This window comes from Otolemur garnettii, unplaced genomic scaffold (assembly GCF_000181295.1).
Source record: "Otolemur garnettii isolate 467f Iridium unplaced genomic scaffold, OtoGar3 scaffold00023, whole genome shotgun sequence".
NCBI classification, from domain to species: domain Eukaryota; kingdom Metazoa; phylum Chordata; class Mammalia; order Primates; family Galagidae; genus Otolemur; species Otolemur garnettii.
The window spans coordinates 19,638,795-19,658,015 of record NW_003852418.1 but is presented as its reverse complement, the minus strand read 5'-3'; the positions used below and the strand labels follow the sequence as shown (position 1 = coordinate 19,658,015).

The 19,221-nt window shown below is 49.6% G+C and overlaps 1 protein-coding gene across 1 annotated transcript in view; it reads right to left on the bottom strand.

The window, feature by feature from the left end:
- Window positions 1–4,814: 4,814 nt before the first annotated feature.
- The window catches only part of CDH26 (cadherin 26), a 45,715-nt gene continuing 31,308 nt past the window's right edge, over window positions 4,815–19,221 (bottom strand). Inside the window, exons 14-18 of the mRNA XM_023511988.1 lie at window positions 17,727–17,804; window positions 15,877–15,945; window positions 14,478–14,531; window positions 10,146–10,220; window positions 4,815–5,078 (exon numbers count right to left, since the gene is read on the bottom strand). Of these exons, the coding sequence (XP_023367756.1) occupies window positions 4,842–5,078; window positions 10,146–10,220; window positions 14,478–14,531; window positions 15,877–15,945; window positions 17,727–17,804 (513 nt within the window). The 3' untranslated portion in view covers window positions 4,815–4,841. The remainder of the gene's footprint in view (window positions 5,079–10,145; window positions 10,221–14,477; window positions 14,532–15,876; window positions 15,946–17,726; window positions 17,805–19,221) is intronic.

The following is a 19,221-nucleotide window of genomic DNA, read 5'->3' as shown; positions in this document are numbered from 1 at the left end:
AAGTTGGAGGCAACAAACAGTCACCACCAGCCAGACACATGAGCAAATCCCAGTGGGCAGGGCAGTGCCAGCTGTGTGGTCCCAACCCTGTGTTCTGGGAAGGTCCTCCCACTTCCTCCCCACTGCCACCCGAGACGCTGCCTCACAGGGGCTGCCCTTCATGGGCCGGGCAGTTTTTGCAGTTTGCTTCTTCCTTCTTAGGTCATGATTCCAAGGATGCTTCAGGGGTGAACAATCACAGCCCTTTGCAGACCAGCCTGTGGTTTCTTTAGCAAAACCATTTTGTTTTTTCAAAAACATAGACATTTACATCTATTTGCTGCCACTGAGCTCTGCCTGCAGGGACACAGCTTATATCACTGAAGATTCTGGCCCCTTCCTCGGGGACTCCCAGGCTGTGCCAGCACTGCCTCTCCCACAGCCTAACGGCGCCCACCTTGAGGTGTCGAGGGTAACAGGGCTTGGCTGAAAGGCAACACCCTTAAAATGGATTTTGATGCAAAGTTCCAAATTGGTGGACGGCAGCACCAGTTTTATTTTCTGCCAAGTCTGCCTCACTGTAGAAACCATTTCTATGACTGATGTAGTTTAGCAACGCAGCAGGTGCTTTCCCTGCAAAGCTCAAATTACCGAGCTCTCTCCAGTTTAGGTCGCAGACCACAGGCAGGGAGTGTCCATTAGCACAGCTGCCTTTCCTCTCCTCACTCGCGAACTGGCCAGCGATAGCCAAAGTCCATCTCTCTCTCATGGAAGGTTGCTAGAAGCAGGGAGAAGCCGCTAATACTTTTCTGTATTATGGATTTCTCCTGCCATTTCCTACCTTAATTCTTATTCAGGACATGGGCAGCTTTTCAAAAAAACAACAGGGGACTTTGTTTTGCAAATGCTTTGTTTTTGTATAACAAGGGTTGCCCGTTCTCTAGCCCACAATATTTGAGTCTCTGCCCCCTGAACACAACCATGAAGCCAGTGCTACAAGCTTAAATTGTGCTAAGTGAAGCTCTCTTCCCTTGGTTCTGTATTTGGTATAATTAAAGATTAGATTTGGTTTAATTCTCCCTTATTTTGCATCTAAGATGGTCCAGGGATGGAGAGGCACTCCCTGGGGTCAGGGACCGATATCCCTCTAACCTCTTTCTATACCATGTATCAACTCTGACAGCAACTTACAGGATGGCTGCCCCAGCTCCAGCCATCACAGCCTCACTCCCAGGAGAAGAGTGGAAGGAGACAGACACATCTCCATCCTTCAAGGTCACTTCCTCGAAGTCAACTCTCATTGACTAGAATTTAGATGCATGCCCTTACCCACATGCAATGTGGGGTGAGAAATGTTGGAATCTGGTTTGCACTGTAAAAATTCAGTGTTCTTTTACAGAGGAAGAAGAGGTGACACATGTCTGACCCATCAGCAGTCTCTGCAGCCTCACACATCAGATTTCAGTACTAGTGTGTTTGTATTGGGAAAAGTTACAGGACAATGCTTTTATAGCTCTAGAACTCTTTATCCTTCTCTTTCTTCATGGTAGATTTTTTTGGCCCCAGACACACACACTGCAGAGGAGGCAAAACCTTGACAAGCTTTGCACTCTCTGCCACACAGGAAATGTCTCTGATGCAGGGGAACAATCTCAGAACATCCTCTGCCTGGCACTGTCCCGATTCTTCGCTGGCTGCGACAGGTCACCTTTGAGGGGACTATCATTATGTCTACTCCATGGGGACAGAAAGCGAGGTCTGCCTGGTCGGTGTGTTTCACTTGGGAAAAGGAAAGGTTTAACAACTGAGATATATTCCGTGTTTAGTAAATCGTACAAGTAAACGAAACAAACGACGTCTCAGATGAAAAGCTCTGTAGCACCAGTGAGATCGCAGTTGCACGGGAAAACTGATGAAATGCAAAGTGAACATTTAACTACTGAGAACTAAAGCGATCTCTGGATGGCTAAGTAATTTGGAGGTTAATCATCTTAATGCAATCACATTTTCCCTGAAAATATTAACTACTTCTGTTTTATTGCCCCTTTATTGCCATTAGTAAGAACTGGTTTAATTCATGAGTATATGTGAATTCCATTCGAGGCTCACAAGGTTCACCAAAATCTCCTGATACTGATATTTTAGTGGAAACCTTTTTAAAGCACCGAGACAGACTTGAGAAAGGACTTGTGGGGAGCCAGCCAGTATGCAGAAGAAGGTGATACTACATGATAGACGCTCACATCTGCAGGCAGAGGCTGAAGCATCGAGCACCAGGGAGCTTCCTGAAGATGCCAACGGCCACTGTGTCCACTGGACACTATATCCCCAAGGCCCAAGGTCTATTAAAGTGATCTGAAAAAAAAATTGTTAGCTTCAAAATATACCCAGAAAACCCCCTAACAAAGTCAAAATCAATGAATGTCTAATTAAACAGCTACAAAATATAACATTTTGTTCTCCTAAAATGTTAAATTTGGTGTTTATGAATATTTCATGACTATTTTATCAGTTTTTTTTTTAATATTATTGGAAAAGTATCTTATAAGGCAAGAATTCTCAAATAAGCACAATAACAGGTAAGATTTCCTAACCAGTAGTAGTTAAATGAGTTACCACAGCCCAAAGCAAACTTACCTAAAAGCTTTCAAATGTGGGGCAATGTGTTTACTTTTACTGCAGCTTGTGGATACTCGTGTGTGATGGGAGGTGGCGCTCCCAAAAAGAACACCCCAGAGAAGGGGTTAAACGCACTTCTTCCATGAAGGGGGGCCATGCAGTCTCTGTGGCAATACTCAGTTCAGCAGCTGGAACACAAAAAAGGGCTGCAGAAAATTCCTAAACAAATGAGCAAGGCTGTGTGCCAATAAAACTTTATTTACAAGAATGGATGGTGGGTGAGATTTGCCCCCCAGTGAATCTGAAAGGTCTAACCACCTACTGCCCCTGCCAACAATTCAGACTTAAACGTATGTTTTTCTAAACATGCTGAATTACCCAGAAAATGTCTTAGATTCTGCGCTGAAGCACCCCAGTTAGCTCAGCTATTCTATATAATTGGATGTCAGATTTAGATATCCCAATGCTTTGGGTACGGCTTCTCTTCCTTGTTGGTTACCCAAAGCTCTAGAGCATGAATGATGTCTAGAGATGCAGCTTCTTCAGAAAGAAGGGAGAAGCTTTAACTCTGAGCTAAAACTCACTGTCAATCTAACAGCAAATACATGTTTCTCTTGATTTGTCCTCGGGCTCTTAAGTGGGCATTCAGCAAAGCTAACACTCATTACTCATATTAACATTTTAGATTTGGCTGTAGACCAGTGATTTTCAACCGGTGTGCCGTTGAGAGGTGTGCTGTGAAAATTTTTAAAGATCAATAATTAAATTATTTTTGAAAGAAGTTCAAAGCACAGTAAGTATATTCTTTTTTTTTTTTTTACTCCTTTTTTGGATCATCATAATTTCAGTGTGCCACAGAAGTTTAACAATAGGTTTGAGTAAACTGTGAGATGAAAAGGTTGAAAACATTGCTTCAGACTTTCAGATATCAAACACCTGCATTCAAGTGTCCTGGTCGCATGCTAAACTCTGCTTAGTCATTGTCTATTACTCAGACAAGAAAACAATTTACAGGGTACAGGTCCTACTATCTGAAAAAATTTAATATTTTTAAAAAGACCATCCCCTCCTTGCAATTTGCATTAGCAGTAAGTGGACAAGTAAAAACCAATTAAACTTTGTGGTTTTGTTGAAAGGTAAAAATCTAATCAGAACTTATTCAGTGAAAGGCTCCTAAATTCTCTTACATAAATTAAGTCAGTTCTTACCTTTTTAAAAAGTGTGTGCTGCTTATAAAGTTATAAAATGATCATTTCTCTCAAGATAATATACTTTATGTATCTGATCAAAAAATGAAAAGGGACCAGCAGTTTTTAAAAAAATCACTGAAAATACTGATTATGAATGCTCTAGAAAATGTTTCCCTGTCCACCTATTTTTTTTTCACTTCAACTGAGGCAGACTCATAATCATAGAATGGAAATAACCCTTGAATATCTATTTTTCTTTTCACCAGTCTGACCTACCGTTACCAAATAGCTGCGTAACCTACAGATTACATTTTCATTTACCCTCAGAGCTAGGCTGCTAATGGAAGCAAAGAGTGACCCAATAAATTCAGGTTTAGAAAATTTGACCAATGAAATTTTATTTTTTTTTATTAATTCGTAACTGCGTACATTGATGCATTTATGGGGTTTGGTGTACTGTACTGATTTGATATACATTGTGAAATGCGGACATTGAGCTGAACTGATTAACACATCCATCACCTCTCGTACTTACTTGTTGTGGTCAGACAATTATATTCTTTTCTTAATAGTTTTGAAATGAACTGTTGCATCATGCACATTAGGTGAGTTCCCTCCAAATTTTAATAAAGGATAATGTGTGTGGCCAGTTTGAGACTATCAAAGCTTTTAAACCAGGCTAACAGTTCATCCTCATCCTAGGACTAGGAAGTCATATAAAAAAGAACAAGGGCTCGGCGCCTGTAGCTCAACCGGCTAAGGCGCCAGCCACGTACACCTAAGGTGGCGGGTTCGAATCCCCAGCCTGGACCCGCCAAACAACAATGACGGCTGCAACCAAGAAATGGCTGGGCGTTGTGGCGGGCGCCTGTGGTCCCAGCTACTTGGGAGGCGGAGGCAGGAGACTCGCTTGAGCCCGGGAGTTGGAGGTTGCTGTGAGCTGTAATGCCACGGCACTCTGCCCAGGGGGACAGCTTGAGGCTCTGTCTCAAAAAAAAAAAAAAAAAAGAACAAGGCCAGAGAAGAAGCTCTGAATAGTGGCTAGTGACTCCCCTACATGGATGGCTTTAATTCTCCAGAATGTGCATTTCTAGGGGACGAGCACTCAGAGTACAGCTGTGCCAGAAGAGTGGCCTTTGGGCTCAAACCATTCAGCAGGTCGGGACGCAGCTCCGGTTCCGAGAACAGAGAGCTGAGCGATGACTGGGCCCCTTCACTCGCTCCCTCTGCCAGGTAGACATGGGGCAGGTGGCTGCTGTCCTCCTCTAGCTCGTCAATTTCATGGAGCTTCTGGGGAGAAGCCAGAGAAAGATGGTGAATATAGGGGTGATTTGAGGAGCCTGGACAGTCCCCAAGTCCCTGCTGTCACAGGAGTGTCTAGACTCAGAGACACAGACAGTCAAACTCACTCTGAGAGAACGAGACCCCCTCAGTTTCCAGCTAATTTCTAGGAAGGGACTCTGACAATTTCAGTGGTAGATGTCCCAGCACTAGGGCAGGGGGCCCCCTCTCGCAGGTCCACTCTTTGGGGTCCCCTCTTCCTCTGCCCTGGACACCTCCTGGCCTGCGACTCCCTGGGATCCATGTTTGGGCGGCTTTCCCCTCTTTTCTGCATCTTTGCCATGTCCCTTCCCCTTGGCCCTTTCTTGCAGACCCACAGACATGCTTGGGGCTGTCTGTCCACTCTGCTCATGCTTCCCTCCCCCTTCCTAGAAGGGCTGGTCCTGCTCCCTGCACCCTTCCAACTCCATCACGTCTCAATTCCCTGCTCTCTGGTTTCCCAGATGAATGCACCAGCCGTGGCTCCCTCTGTGCCCTGACCCATGGCAATGTCCCAACCATTATCACCACCTGGGATGCTCCCAGTGGTCACATGCAGAGCCAGAATCCCAACCAACCATTGGGCAGTTCCACCACTGGGCAGCCCCACAGGGGCCTCAGACTCAAGATCCCTGAAATTCTTCATTCTCCCCCAACCTGCTTCCCCATCCTTGGGGTCCCCCAGGGAATTGCGCAGACCCTGTTACAGCCTGTTACAAACCTGGCCACCACCTGTTGCTGTGAGTTCTGAGGCCTTGACCTGCTGTTGTCTGGGCTGCTTTCGTGCCCAAAAAGGCAGGGCTGACCTTCCCAACAGCCCCAGTCCTGCAGTCATTATCTTAACCCTTGGCAAGAGGCTTTCTGGCCCCTACCATGTTAGATGGTTTAGATGGCATCGGGACACATACTTATTTGAACATATCATCATTTTAACATACATTTTAAAACACAATGACAAGCATGTTGATGCCATCATCTCACAAACACCCCTGCTCAGCTGACAATAAAGTGAAATGTTCATCAAAATGTGAGCTGGCTTGTAGAAAGGAATTCAGGAAGTAACAGAGAGTGGGTCAAGGCAGAGCACTGACAGCAGGAAGAGAAAGACTAACGTCTGAAAACCTCTAGCCCAGCTCATGTGATGACAGCCCCAAAGCCCTGGTGCTCAGGCTTAAAACCCCAGGTTGTCCCTTCCTCTCTCCCCAGATGCTGGTGCACTCCTGGTCACCTGCCTGTCCCCTCTTCTCCAGCCCCACAGCCAAAGCCTTAGGACAAGTCCTCATCTCCAGCATCAGGCAGGGCAGCTCAGAGCTAACCAAGCTCATTTCTCACTCTTCCTGGGCACCAGCAAGGTCACATTTCCCTCCTGGCAGTAAGAAGTGTGCCTGTGACCAAGTAAAGCTGAAGAAGATTGGACGTCAGACATTGCCTGGCCTGTAGGGCCCTCCCGAGAGCTTCTGCTCTCTCTCTGTCACATCCTCCAGCCATGGTTCCAGGTTCTGATGGTGGCAGAGCCACAAGGTGAAAGGGGCCTGGGCCCTGCTTCCGACTTGGAAGGCTCCTGGACACCCACACTGAACTATGATATCAGCCAGAGATGCAAGGTCTTTGCGTGAAGCCCCTCTGATGCCTTCACCAACCCAACCTCTCCTGCTACCCCTCCCCCTATACACATTTAAGCACCAGAGACTATTTCTGGGCCTCAGACCTGTCATTCTATCTCTCTGCCTAAAGCCCTCAGGAGCAGTTCTTAGCCTCCAAAACCCAGCAACACTCCAGCCCCACAGGTGCCAGCCCTGTCTCCTGGTTGGGCCAGTCTTCTACCCCATGTCTCATGTCCCCTCCATGCTCTCCTCCTGCTGCTGCACCTGAAGTCCCCTTCTCTGTGAAAGTTGTCCCCACCTGCCAAACTCCACTCAGCACCTCCAGCTCATCATTCAGCGCCTGTGATACCTCTCTGAAGACTTTTCTGGGTTGTTCCACTCTGAGGGACTCTGTAAGTGTGTTGCTGAAGGCAGGGAGGGAGGGAGGACAGCTTTAGCCTACCTACTCCTGGCATCCCTAAGAGGGTCCCACCAACCCTGGAGGGAGTGGGTCTAGCAGGACCCCCTAACCCATCACTAGCTGATTCCTGAGAGGTGAGCTCCCCTCCAACGTGAAGACTGTTGGCATCTGAGGGCTCAGAACCCAAAGTGGGGGGTGGGGGGGTAGAGGAGGCCTGGAGAGTGCAGTGGGGTGGGAGGACCTCCATGCCTGTCCTTGTTCTGATCGGACCACTTGGGTCCCAGCTCCCAGCAACACCCACTGGCTCTGACAACTATTGTCCCCACCTCCCCCTGGTTCACAGCAGGAGCCCTTCCTGGGCCTTCTGTTTAGTGTTCAAGATGCATCAGGCTGGGAGCTCCAGGCAACTGTAGGACCACTTACCTGTACACCTGCCACCTGCCCACAGCACGGGTCTGCATACTTGGGGACTGCAGTCAGCAGATGACCACATGACTGCATGACATAGGGGTGCTTAGCTGGGGGGCAAAGGAGGCTCCTGCCGCTAACAAGCGAGCATGCAGCCCCAGCCAAGGCATTGGAAGTCCTGGCACATCCTGCAGTGAAGCTGCCTGGATAATTAGCATGTGCAGAGCTGTGCAGACTCTGCCGTGGGGTCTGGGCTGCCTGGACTCAACCCACCCTCGCCTGGTGGGCAGCAGAGCAGTGGGTCTCTGTAACCCAATTCAGCAGAAGCTGCATATCAATAATTCATCTTAAACCACCAACTAAGTCAGAGGGTTCAGGAGGGAAAGAGCTGGGCCTCCTAATCTGCCTTTTCCTCTCACACCAAGCACAGAGTTCTCAGCTTTCCTGAATAAAGCTGCCTACCTGACAGGGGATGGAGGGTGGTTCCAGGCGGCCATGCAGCCTTCTCCTGCCACCACTGGGCAGGACCCAGCCTCATCCACACACTGCACTTCGTGTGAGCTCTGTGTGTGCACTGTGATGGGGAAGCCAGGGGCCGTGTCGTAATTGCCACATGCCGCACTTCGTGTGAGCTCTGTGTGTGCACTGTGATGGGGGAGCCAGGGGCCATGTCGTAATTGCCACATGCTGCACTCAAGTAGCAACGTGATCTCCTCTGTGCATGTCTTCGTCCTCCCTGCCCCACCTCACAGATGAACATTTAGGGCCCAAGAGAAGAGTCCCTGGTACTGCTCAGTGTTCAGGTGGCCCGTCTGGAGTTGGCCAACCTGAGCCCCAGCTCTGCCCCTCCCCTGCCAGCTTTACCACTTGAGACAACTTCTCTGAGCCTCCACTTACAGATCTGTCTACCTCCTCAAACTATAGTGAAAAAAAGTTCTTTCATCCATTCCTTCTTCAGTGACCAAGTGTCCTGTACCAGTAACAGCACAGCCCTGCCTTCACGGAGGTCACCCTCTGCTCGGGAGAGATGTATGGATACATCTCTGTGGCCCATTCCTGGTCTTCCTCTCCAATGACCGGGGCCCAGCAAGGTGTCCTGCAGCCCTAACCCCGTGGGTACACAGCCTGACCACAGGAGCCTAGGTAGCCCAATTCTAGCACAGCTTCTAGACTTGGAAATAGCCACCATGTGTCCCCCATTCTGCAGGACCCCAGAGCAGGAGCCAGGAGGGGCCAGGCCACTGGCAGGCTCAGGGCTGTCACTAAGGTGAGGAGCTGGAGCTCCACTCTGGGGACTGTGACAGAAACCAGGGGATGCTGACCCTGGGGAGACAGCAGGCAGTGACTCCACACCCTGACTCTGTCTGGGCTCACTGCATTGGGCCTCAGAGCCTGCAACCCTGACTGTCATCCACCCTGACGGCCAGAGGAAGGAATGCCCGGGCACATCACCAGGACCTCAAAGCGGAGGTTCTGATGAGCACCTGGGGCCTGGGCCTGGGCATAGAGCACTCGCATGTGCAGGCCCGGGCCCCAGCTGCCTTCCTGGGAGCCCCACATTGTCCACTCTCTACAGGTCGGAGCTCAGCTCGTTACTGAACATCTTCCTTCCCAAGTTTTGTCATTTTGTAGAAAGGAATGTGATGGTCCCTGTCCCCGCAGGCTAAGGCCTGAGAGTTAACACCTGTCTTTCAAGCACTCAGAGCAGAGTCTGGGAAAAAGTGAGCATTATACGTGTTTGTCAACTAAAGCACCCCAGCTGCCAGACTGCTACTCTTACACGCTCCTTTTGTGCTTATTACTTTGTGGGTCTGAGTCCCCTGGAGCTCCTTAGGATGGCGTAGCCACTCCTGTGCAGCCCATTCCAGGCAGGGGCATGCAGAGCCCCCCGCCCCCCAGACTTGACATGGGGACTGCTTGGCTCCTCCCATAAACCCACCCAGAGGTTTGCCCAGCTCTTGCCCAGCAAAGAGGGTGGCCGTGCTGAGGAACCTTCTAGGGTATGTCTGACATCAGTCTTACCCAATAGCCCCTTAAGCAGGGTGTACCTCAGCTTTCACTATTTTGCAGCAAAGGCCTTTCATTCTGTCTTGAGTTGGGTCCTGAAATCAACCCTGGAAGGAGGATTCCCATGAAAGTGATTGCTATGGACTCAACTGTGTCCATTGATGGACTCCTCCCACCCCATTATTGTATTGAAACCCTAACCCTGCCTAATGTGATGGCATTTGGAGGTGGAGCTTTTGGGAGAAAATTATGTTCAGAAGAGGTCATGAGGGTGGGTCCTCATGATGGGATTAGTGCCCCAATAAGGAGAGACACCACAGAGCTTGGGAGCTTGGTCTTTCTCTCCCTCACCATGTGAAGACATACCAGGAAGGCTGCAAGTCAGACAGAGAGCTGGCCCCAGAACCTGACCACACAGGCGCCCTGGTCTCAGACTTGCAGCTTCCAGAATCCTGAGACAATACATTTCTGTTGATTAACCACTCAGTCTACAGTACTTTTCTATGGCAGCCTGAGCTAATATGGTGATTTAGGAGGCAGAGTCCCAGGTCAAGCCTGGAGCACAATGGTGACACAAAGCCAGCAGCCCACCCACAGGACGAGGAGCACCTTCCCTACCTGCCGCAGTGTCTCTGCTATCTTTCCTTCCACTGGGGCCAAGAGTCGCCTGGGCACCACGCCACCTGGGCAGACCTGCAGAGCAAACCAGTAGAGCCCTAGCACCCTGAGGAAATAACCCCTGGCCATTCTCACCACCGCCACCCCTGTGCCACTGCCCCCAGCACGGGGCAGGGGCAAACTCAGCTCAGCCCCCTCTGAGGTAAGGAGCCAGGTCAAGGCAACATGCTCATGTTTCATCTCTTTGTGTCCCAGGGGTGGGGGGAGGCCCTGTGGGTTCCCAGAGACAGACCCGGTACCTCCAATGCCTGGGTTGAAACACACTTCCAAGGAAGGAGGAGCCCCTGGAGCCTAGGGGCTCAGCAAAGGAAGATACAAGAGGGGCCCTCTCCCCACAGGGCTGAGAAGCCTTTCCAGGAGGATTCTAGGCAGAGGGAACAGCAGAGGCCCTGGACAGGAGGGAACTGTGTGTGTGTGGAGCAGAGAGGCTGGGGCAAGGACAGAGGCCAGACAACAGAGGGGCTCAGGGGACCTTAAGGTCGGGGATAGATGCAGACTTTATCCTAGGTATAATGGCAAGCTGTCAGGAATTTTTAAACTGGAAAGTGACATGATTCAATTTGTGTATTTAATAGCTGGTGGCCTTTATGGCTCAGTTGATTTCTGACCTTTCCTGGGTTTAGAGAAACTCCCTGGATTCTAGAAGACACATGTAAAAAATGATAAAATCTCAGCCAGTTTTATCTGTCCATGAGGGTATACGTGCACACACAGACAAGCGTGCACTCAATGAGGGCATACGCGCACACAGACAGGCAGGCACGCGATGAGGGTATATGCACACACACACAGGCAGGCACGCAATGAGGGTATATGCACACGCAGACAGGCAGGCACACAATGAGGGTATATGCACACACAGACAGGCAGGCACGCGATGAGGGTATACGCGCACACAGACAGGCAGGCACACAATGAGGGTATACGCACACACAGACAGGCAGGCACGTGATGAGGGTATACGCACACACAGACAGGCAGGCACGTGATGAGGGTATAGTATACGCACACACAGACAGGCAGGCACGCGATGAGGGTATACGCACACACAGACAGGCAGGCACGCGATGAGGGTATATGCACACACGCAGACAGGCAGGCACGTGATGAGGGTATACGCACACACAGACAGGCAGGCACGCGATGAGGGTATACGCACACACAGACAGGCAGGCACGCGATGAGGGTATACGCACACACAGACAGGCAGGCACGCGATGAGGGTATATGCACACACAGACAGGCAGGCATGCGATGAGGGTATACGCGCACACGCAGACAGGCAGGCACGTGATGAGGGTATACGCGCACACGCAGACAGACAGGCAGGCACGCGATGAGGGTATACGCGCACACGCAGACAGGCAGGCACGTGATGAGGGTATACGTGCACAGAGACAAGCAGGCACGCGATGAGGGTATATGTGCACACACAGACAGGCAGGCACACAATGAGGGTATATGCACACACAGACAGGCAGGCACGTGATGAGGGTATACGCACACACAGACAGGCAGGCAAGCGATGAGGGTATATGTGCACACAAACAGGCGTGCATGTGATGAGGGTATATGTGCACAAGCAGACAGGCATGCACATGTGTATGCAGACACACCTAGAGACGTGTAGATGGGTGTGCACATACACATACTCACACACACTACACACATATGTGTGTATAGTTGACCTGGAACTACACGAGGATCAGAGGCACTGACCCTGCACAGTCAGAACTCCAGCTAGAACTTTGGACTCCCCCCCAAGCGTAGCTACTAACACGCTGCTGTTGTGCATGGTGTGTGTCATGTACCGTATTCCTGCGACACAGTAAGCTAGAGAAGAGGCGATATCACTAGGAAAGTCGCGAGGAAGAGGCACCCCGGGACTCTTCATTCCCTGGCAGTGGGTCGTCATGAAGGTCTCCTCCCTCATCGTCTCCACGCTCAGTCGGCTGAAGAGGAGGGGGGCGGTGCTCTTGCTGTCTCAGGAGTGGCAGAGGTGGGAAAAATCCTGCACATAAGGGCACCCCCACAGTTCGAGAACCAGGGGTCTGCGCACATCTGTCTAAATACACGAGCACACCTAAGGTCATGCACCTCGTGATGTTTCAAGCCCTGGCAGACGGCAGCTGGTGGGCCCGTAGGGTCATGGCACCCTATTTTAGCTACACTTCTTCTGTGTTTAGGTACGTCCAGACACACAAACACCTGCCACGCTGGCACAGCTGCCTGCAGTGCTAGTACAGTCCCACTCTGCACTGGGCTGTGGGTCAGGAGCGACAGGCTGTGCCCCGTAGCTGAGGGTGCAGCAGCTGTGCCAGCTGGGTTTAGATGTGCCCAGGTCACCATCCTGTTTTAATCCCTCAAGGTCCAAGTTCTCCATACCAGGTCTGTGTAAGTGCACCCCATGCTGCTCACACCGCAGGGAGCATCCCAGGGACACGTGTGTCAGAATGTGTGTTAAGCAACACACACCTGTTCATACGTGTGTGTGCACACAAAGAGAAACCACATCACACCACAGTAAACGGAACTGAACACACTTAGCAAAAGATTCGAGGCATGAACCACTACAAACAGCCCCAGGGACCCTGCCTGCCGGGCTCTCAGCACTGGGAGCACCGGAGTGGAGATCCTGTGACCTTGCTCACCCTCCCTGTTTGGTCTCCTTGGGCCTCTCCTTAGGAAGACTTTAAGATACAGACTCTCCTGGAATGTCCAACCATGGTGCAGGGCTGGCTATAAATGCTTATCTAAGAGTTGTCTTGGGACACACATTAAATACACAAAACTAATGAAAGCTGAGGAGTAGAAACAGTCCCATGCATAACTTCTGTGATTTCTGCCACCACTGATAAGCACGTGCAGCCTGTGAGGGGCTGTGTGGACGCCCCTGAGTGCTCTCTGACCAGGGGCTTGCTGGCCGTACGTGGTAGCTCGCTCCGGGGTGGAGGAAGAGGCAGACCAGCCTTTAGCCTGGGCTCCTTCCAATGCAGACTCAGGTGGTTTTGCCTGGAGCAGGCCACATGTGGCTCCACCATGGCCAAGAGAGTGTTATTCCCCTTCTCAGAGTCTCTCTGGACACAGATATTGGTTTCAGACTGTGTCCCCAGGGTCTACAACTCCTCAAAGATGCTTCAGTATCTAAATTTTAATTATTTACAAATTATTTCAGTGATATTTAATACTATTTTATAAGATAACAAAAATGGATTAGATCTTGTTGAGCTCCCCCATCCCAATATGTCAATTGGGGCACTGTTAATTTGCTTTTATGAAACGTGAATGAAGCTTTTTGTCCCACATTTGATTAATCAAAGAGAATCCTAATATTATAAATTGAGCTACTTAAAAATTGTTACTATTTGAAATTCCTTGTTGGTATATAACAAACTTCTCTCCATACTTTAAAAACCAATTAGAAAATGTGAGACAATGAATTAGATGGTGCAATAACATCATTTTGCAAACTCTATCCACAATATCCAACTGCATTCAATCACAAATATTGGTAGTTTTTGATAACAGGCTTATGTTGTAATGTGAATGCAAACCAAACTAGCAGAAAAATGTCACTTCTTCACAGATGTATAGACCCTGTCTTATTTATACTAGAGTTCTCTGTAGAATCTTTTTTTTAAAGCAGAGTCTCTTTTTTTCACCCTTGGTAGAGTGCTGTAGCATCACAGCTCACAGCAACTTCAAACTCTTGGGCTCAAGTGATTCTCTTGCCTCAGTCTCCCAAGTAGCTGGGATTACAGGTGCCCACCAAAACGCCCAGCAGGGGTGTTTTAGAGACAGGGTCTCGCTCTTGCTCAGGTTGGTCTCGGAACTTGTGAGCTCCAGCAATCCCGTGCCTCAGCCTCCCAGAGTGCTGGGATTACAGGTGTGAGCCACCATGCCTGGCCATGTAGAATCTCATTTGGAAAGAGGAATTCTGCTGCTAAAAATATTTAGGGGGGAAAGTGGACTGGATGATCTCTCAGACTCCTCAGCTCAAAACTTCTACACATCTGTGAAGAAGCAGAAGATATTCAGCCTATGCCTGAGTTCGTCACACAAGGGACTGTGCCCGGGTCTGAAGAACCAGGGAGACGAGCCTTTGCCACCTCCAACCTGCCCCATGGTCACTTCTCAGTTAGTTGCTTTGGATCTGGGCCATATTTCATACTACCTCTTCCCTTCCAAGTTTCCAGTTTCCAGGCTTTCTGCAGCTATTCAACAGAACAGTAAGGTGATCTTTTTCTTGGTAACACCCACATCGGTACTTACCAGAGCAGAGTATCTGGTTTTCATTTCTCTTGGTTCAAACAGGACGCCACGACCCTTAAATTTAAGAGGGATACAGCGTTTACTGGTTTCACATAAAATACCAAAGGATGAAAAGACATAACTAGAAATCCTTACAGTCATGTTGCTTTTTGTTTCCGTATAAAAGAAGTGGCACTTCTAGAGAGAGCAGCATAGATACACATGGTAGAGCTCATGGGTGGGTTTTATGGCTGCCTAGAGAGAAGGAGCAGGAGAATGGTGGGTCCACAGCCTCCATCGTGGGTCCACAAACACCCGATTCACGTCCTCTCTGCCGTGACTATGGCCTCAACATCTGTGAATGATACGCACCCACTCCCAAGACCCAGGCCCAGCTACGTGACTGTCAGGGCCCGGGCAGGAAGAAAATGTGGGCACCTTGTCCCAATATTGAGACTGTCAGGGAAGTAACAGTGGAGCACCCACTAGCACGGGCTCCTCTACGCTCAGGGCCAGGCCACAGCACGGGATCCACATCCAGGAAACTGGCCGCCAGGGCCCAAGGACATGCCCCTCGGTGCCCGAGCCCTCCCATGGGTTTGTGGCTTCGTCGTCGTGCAAAGAACAGACCCGCGTTTTTGTCTTTGCTCAGATGCGGGCCGAGCAAAGATAACACATTCCCAGGGATCTTGAACTCATTTTCAGAAGCTTCCTCTCATAAAAATTGGATAGGATATCATGGCTCTGTGGACCATGAATACCCATTTTAACGGTATGTCTGAAAAGTTAACTTTTGTTAAAAATCATAGCTAGTTAAAGTGGTGAAGTTCAGCTAAGGTCTGTATCTGATACTTTAACACAGGTTAATGCAGTGTCGTGCCATGTCGGTTTCCACCCTTGGAGGAAGCGGGGAAGGGGTCGTGGGAACCCTCCAGGCTACTTTGCACCTTCTGTGAATCTAAAAGTACTTCAGAAAAATCATTTTACAAAGCAAAGCAATAGTTCTGGAATTTCTATGTAGAGTGGGGAATTCAGGGCTCCGTTTAGCAAAAAGTGTGAAATCACTCAGCTAGAACATGGTCAGCGTGAAATTCATGGGATCTTAACCTCATAGATTACCTCTGGTGCCCTTAGATGGACACAGGAAAATATATCTAATTGTGGGCATCTAAATGTGTCCTATTTGATCAGGACCATCAAACAAAAACTCCTAATGCAACAGCCACTAACAATAATAACAGTAAGTTGGACAGATAGAAAGATGGCAGAGTGGGAGAAGCCCCACTTCTCCGATTGTCATTGACCGTGTGTTCATTCTAACTGCATCACAGAACCTTCAAGAAGGGCCCCTGCTCTCGAGAGAACCAACTGTCAGTCCTTAGTGACATGGCCGCAGAAGGGAGCGACCCCCACAACTCACCGGAGTCCCCAGAGTGGAGCGTGCTCGGTCTGATGAAACCACTGTTGATGGTGGCACGTCATTGAGATCCTAGGGGGAAAGGCTGATTTACTCAAAAAGGAATGCCTTTTCCACCAGCTGAGAAGCAAGTGTGACCTTCCACACCTTCCCCTGCTCTTGAACTCATAGGCGACAAAAATTAGCGTGATGACAGGGAAGGGAAGCAGGAATCAGAAAGAAACGTGACGAGATGTGAGGGGAACGGGCTGGAGCACAGGGCCTGGAGCAGCTGGTGTGATGGGAACATGTGAGCTGTCTTGTCTCCCTGTGGAAACTGAACACACAGGCAGACAGGATCTAACAGGTGACACTCACAAGTAAAATTGTCGAGATTTAGTGAAAGGGTTATGGGCAGGTTTTGCTTTGGGTTTCTATTATTTTGATATAGACCCTTCACTAATGAAGCAAAATCTCAAAGAAAACAAAGTAGGCACAGAGCTGTGACAGTGGTTGTACTGAAGATATTTCATCCTTTGCAGAAGGTTTTACAATATCAGCTTAGTAGGGGTGGCCAACATTTTTTCCTCTGCCACACTGGAAGAAGAGGAGTTGTCTTGGGCCACACATCAAACACACAAACACCAATGCAACTGATTAACAAAAACAAACGAACAAAAAGAATGTGTTTCCTCTTCATGATGTGCAACAACAGAGATAAGCAAAAAGAGACCTCACCAAGTCAACATGCAGGCCCGTGGGGCTGCAGGACGGACACCCCTGGGTTAGCCGATAAATCCTATGTGACCACTTAGGGAAAGGCAGTTTGTGTAACCAGGCACCAGAGATGGTCTCAGTATTCGCAGGGCACTGTGAGGGGAATCCAAGGCACACCAAGACAAAGAAACCACTAAGCCCAGGTTTCCGCCCCTGTACGAGGGGACGTTTCCTCCACTCTCACATCCACCGTCCACTGTGTGAGGTTCTGGTGGGAAATGCAACGGGACCGTGCAAGCAAAGTGTCCTGCGTGCTCCTCGCAGCAAAGCCTCTGACCTCTGGAAGCTCACAGGCTGGTTGAGAGGAAGGAAAGTGAGCCGAGCGGGTTCCCATCTACCCAGGGGACACCTTTGCAGGAGTGAGGGAAGGGCAGCCCTCCCTGGGGCCTGCACTGCCCACCACCCTGGCCAGGGGCCTCACTCAATAATCAGAAAAGGGAAGGTTAGCCAGTTGGGAAACAAGTTTTAAATAACATTGAATTGCACAGCGAGAAAAACATCTCTTTCTAATTCCTTTCCATACCTTTAGGACATCAGGAGAAAGTGGTGCTGCAGGGTGGCTGGAGCTCCAGAGTGACTTTCCCACAGAGCCTGAGCTTTCGTCGGTGGCATCACCTACCTAGAACTATTGTGCCCTATTCTTCTATTATTACTTCTATTATTATTCTAGTGTTTCTATTGTGCCTATTTTTACACTTGCCTGCTCTTTATACGAGTAAAACTTGTTTTGAATTTATAGAAATTATAAAATATAAAATATCCCATTTAAATAAATGTACCTAATTTGGATACAAGTCCATTTAAACAAAAAATATGTCATAAAGCACATGAGTACAAGTGGCATTGCGTATGGCAAAAAAGATGTGAAGGTGTCACTGGACGGGTCCAGAAGCACTGAGTTGTCTGACTCTGCAGCCAAGAGGAAGAGACTGCCGCGGAGACGGGAAGATGTGTTAGGGCTTTGCAGGTGGGGGCCGGGGTGACAGCTGACTTGGAGAAGGACCTCACTGGATACGTGGAGGTGGGAAGAGCCATGGAAACCGTCACCAAAGTCACCTCTCTGTTTAAAATCAAGAAGCGAGTAAATGACCTGTTACCTTAGCACCCAGCTTGTCTCCCACCATGGCCGTGTGGATTGGCAGAGCTGGCATCCCACCCGTGACGTCTGACTGTGTCTACGGAAGACAAGGAATAAAATAGGATAGGCTGACATCACAGACGGCAAAAATGAAATCAGAGAGCAAGGCACGCTGCTTCCCCCCCTCCACCCCCACACTGCATCTATGCCATAGCGGGAAAGACCCAGACTGTGGCAGTCAGCTCCCGAAAATCTGATGGCTCGTCTGGAGAAGGAATGTTATTTCTGTCTGTCTCTGGTCATTGCTGGCCGGGAGGTCGCGATTCCTGTTGTTTAGTGTGTCTTATGAAGTGACAGTACAAGATGCTTGTTCCAGGAGACCCTAGAATCTAAGAGCAGCTTGTGGGGATGGCTCCTGGGGTCGCTGCTGTTGTGAGGTGCTCTGTGCACTGTCCGTCATTTCTCCTTCAACAAATCTACTCGCTAAGGGACTCTGGCATTGATGGGTACTGCATTGCTGTTGGCTAAGAGCCCACTAGCTTCTCACACACGGGAAGGCATCTATGCAGTCCCACCGGGCACCAATCTCAGGTGGCATCCCTGTGGTTCGGTGGCAGAATGTGACAGTGTGGGTGGGACCAAGGTGACATCTTAGATGGAATCTTGCCAAGGGCGTGGAACATGCACGTGTGGGCTGGAATATCCACCAAAGATGTTTACACAGATTACGTGTGTGCTCCACGAGACGGCCTTACTTACCAATAGTTATAAGGACCTAATTAGTAACGACGGCTAGTAATTACTGCATGCCCATCAGCGCCCTATCCTATGCTAAGGACTTTACATGTGCCATTTGATTAAACTGTCCACTAAACCTAAGAGGGAATATTATCAATCTAACTTTATGTAAGAAAGTCAAGGCTCAATGAGATTGCATAACTGATAAACTGCGGGTTTGGAATCGAAGCCCAACTGTGCTGGGTCCCAGTTCTCAGCGCCCTAGAGCTACAGCGGCAGGAATGGAGACGTGACCCACACTGCGAGTGGGAGACAGGGGAGGATATGTTGGGACAGGAGGACAGAAGAGGCCCTGTGCCCTGGCTGAGGCTCTGGCCCCTCCCACAGTGCTGGTCCCTGTCAACTCCTCCAACCTTCCTGGTCTCAGTCTCAGGAAGACCAAAGTCTCTTTATCTACAGGCTTCTGGAGCTCCTTTCTCTTTCCTAAAAGAAAACCACAAACCTGCCCCAGGAGAAAAGCCCCCGGGGCATCCCCATGCCTTGAGCCATAGAGTGGAAACGCAGGGGCTCCTCCCTGCTCAGGAGGGCTTGCTCATCTCACCAAGAAGGAGGCTGAGGCAGAGCCCCCAGCCCAGGGCCATCTCTGTCTTCCTCCAGGGCTGAGCCTCAGAGCCAGGGGAAGTACGGGAGGGGACTCTATCCACCACACAGAAACTGTTAAGAAGGTTTCCTTCTTGGCTTGGCGCCTGTGGCTCAAGCGGCTAAGGCGCCAGCCA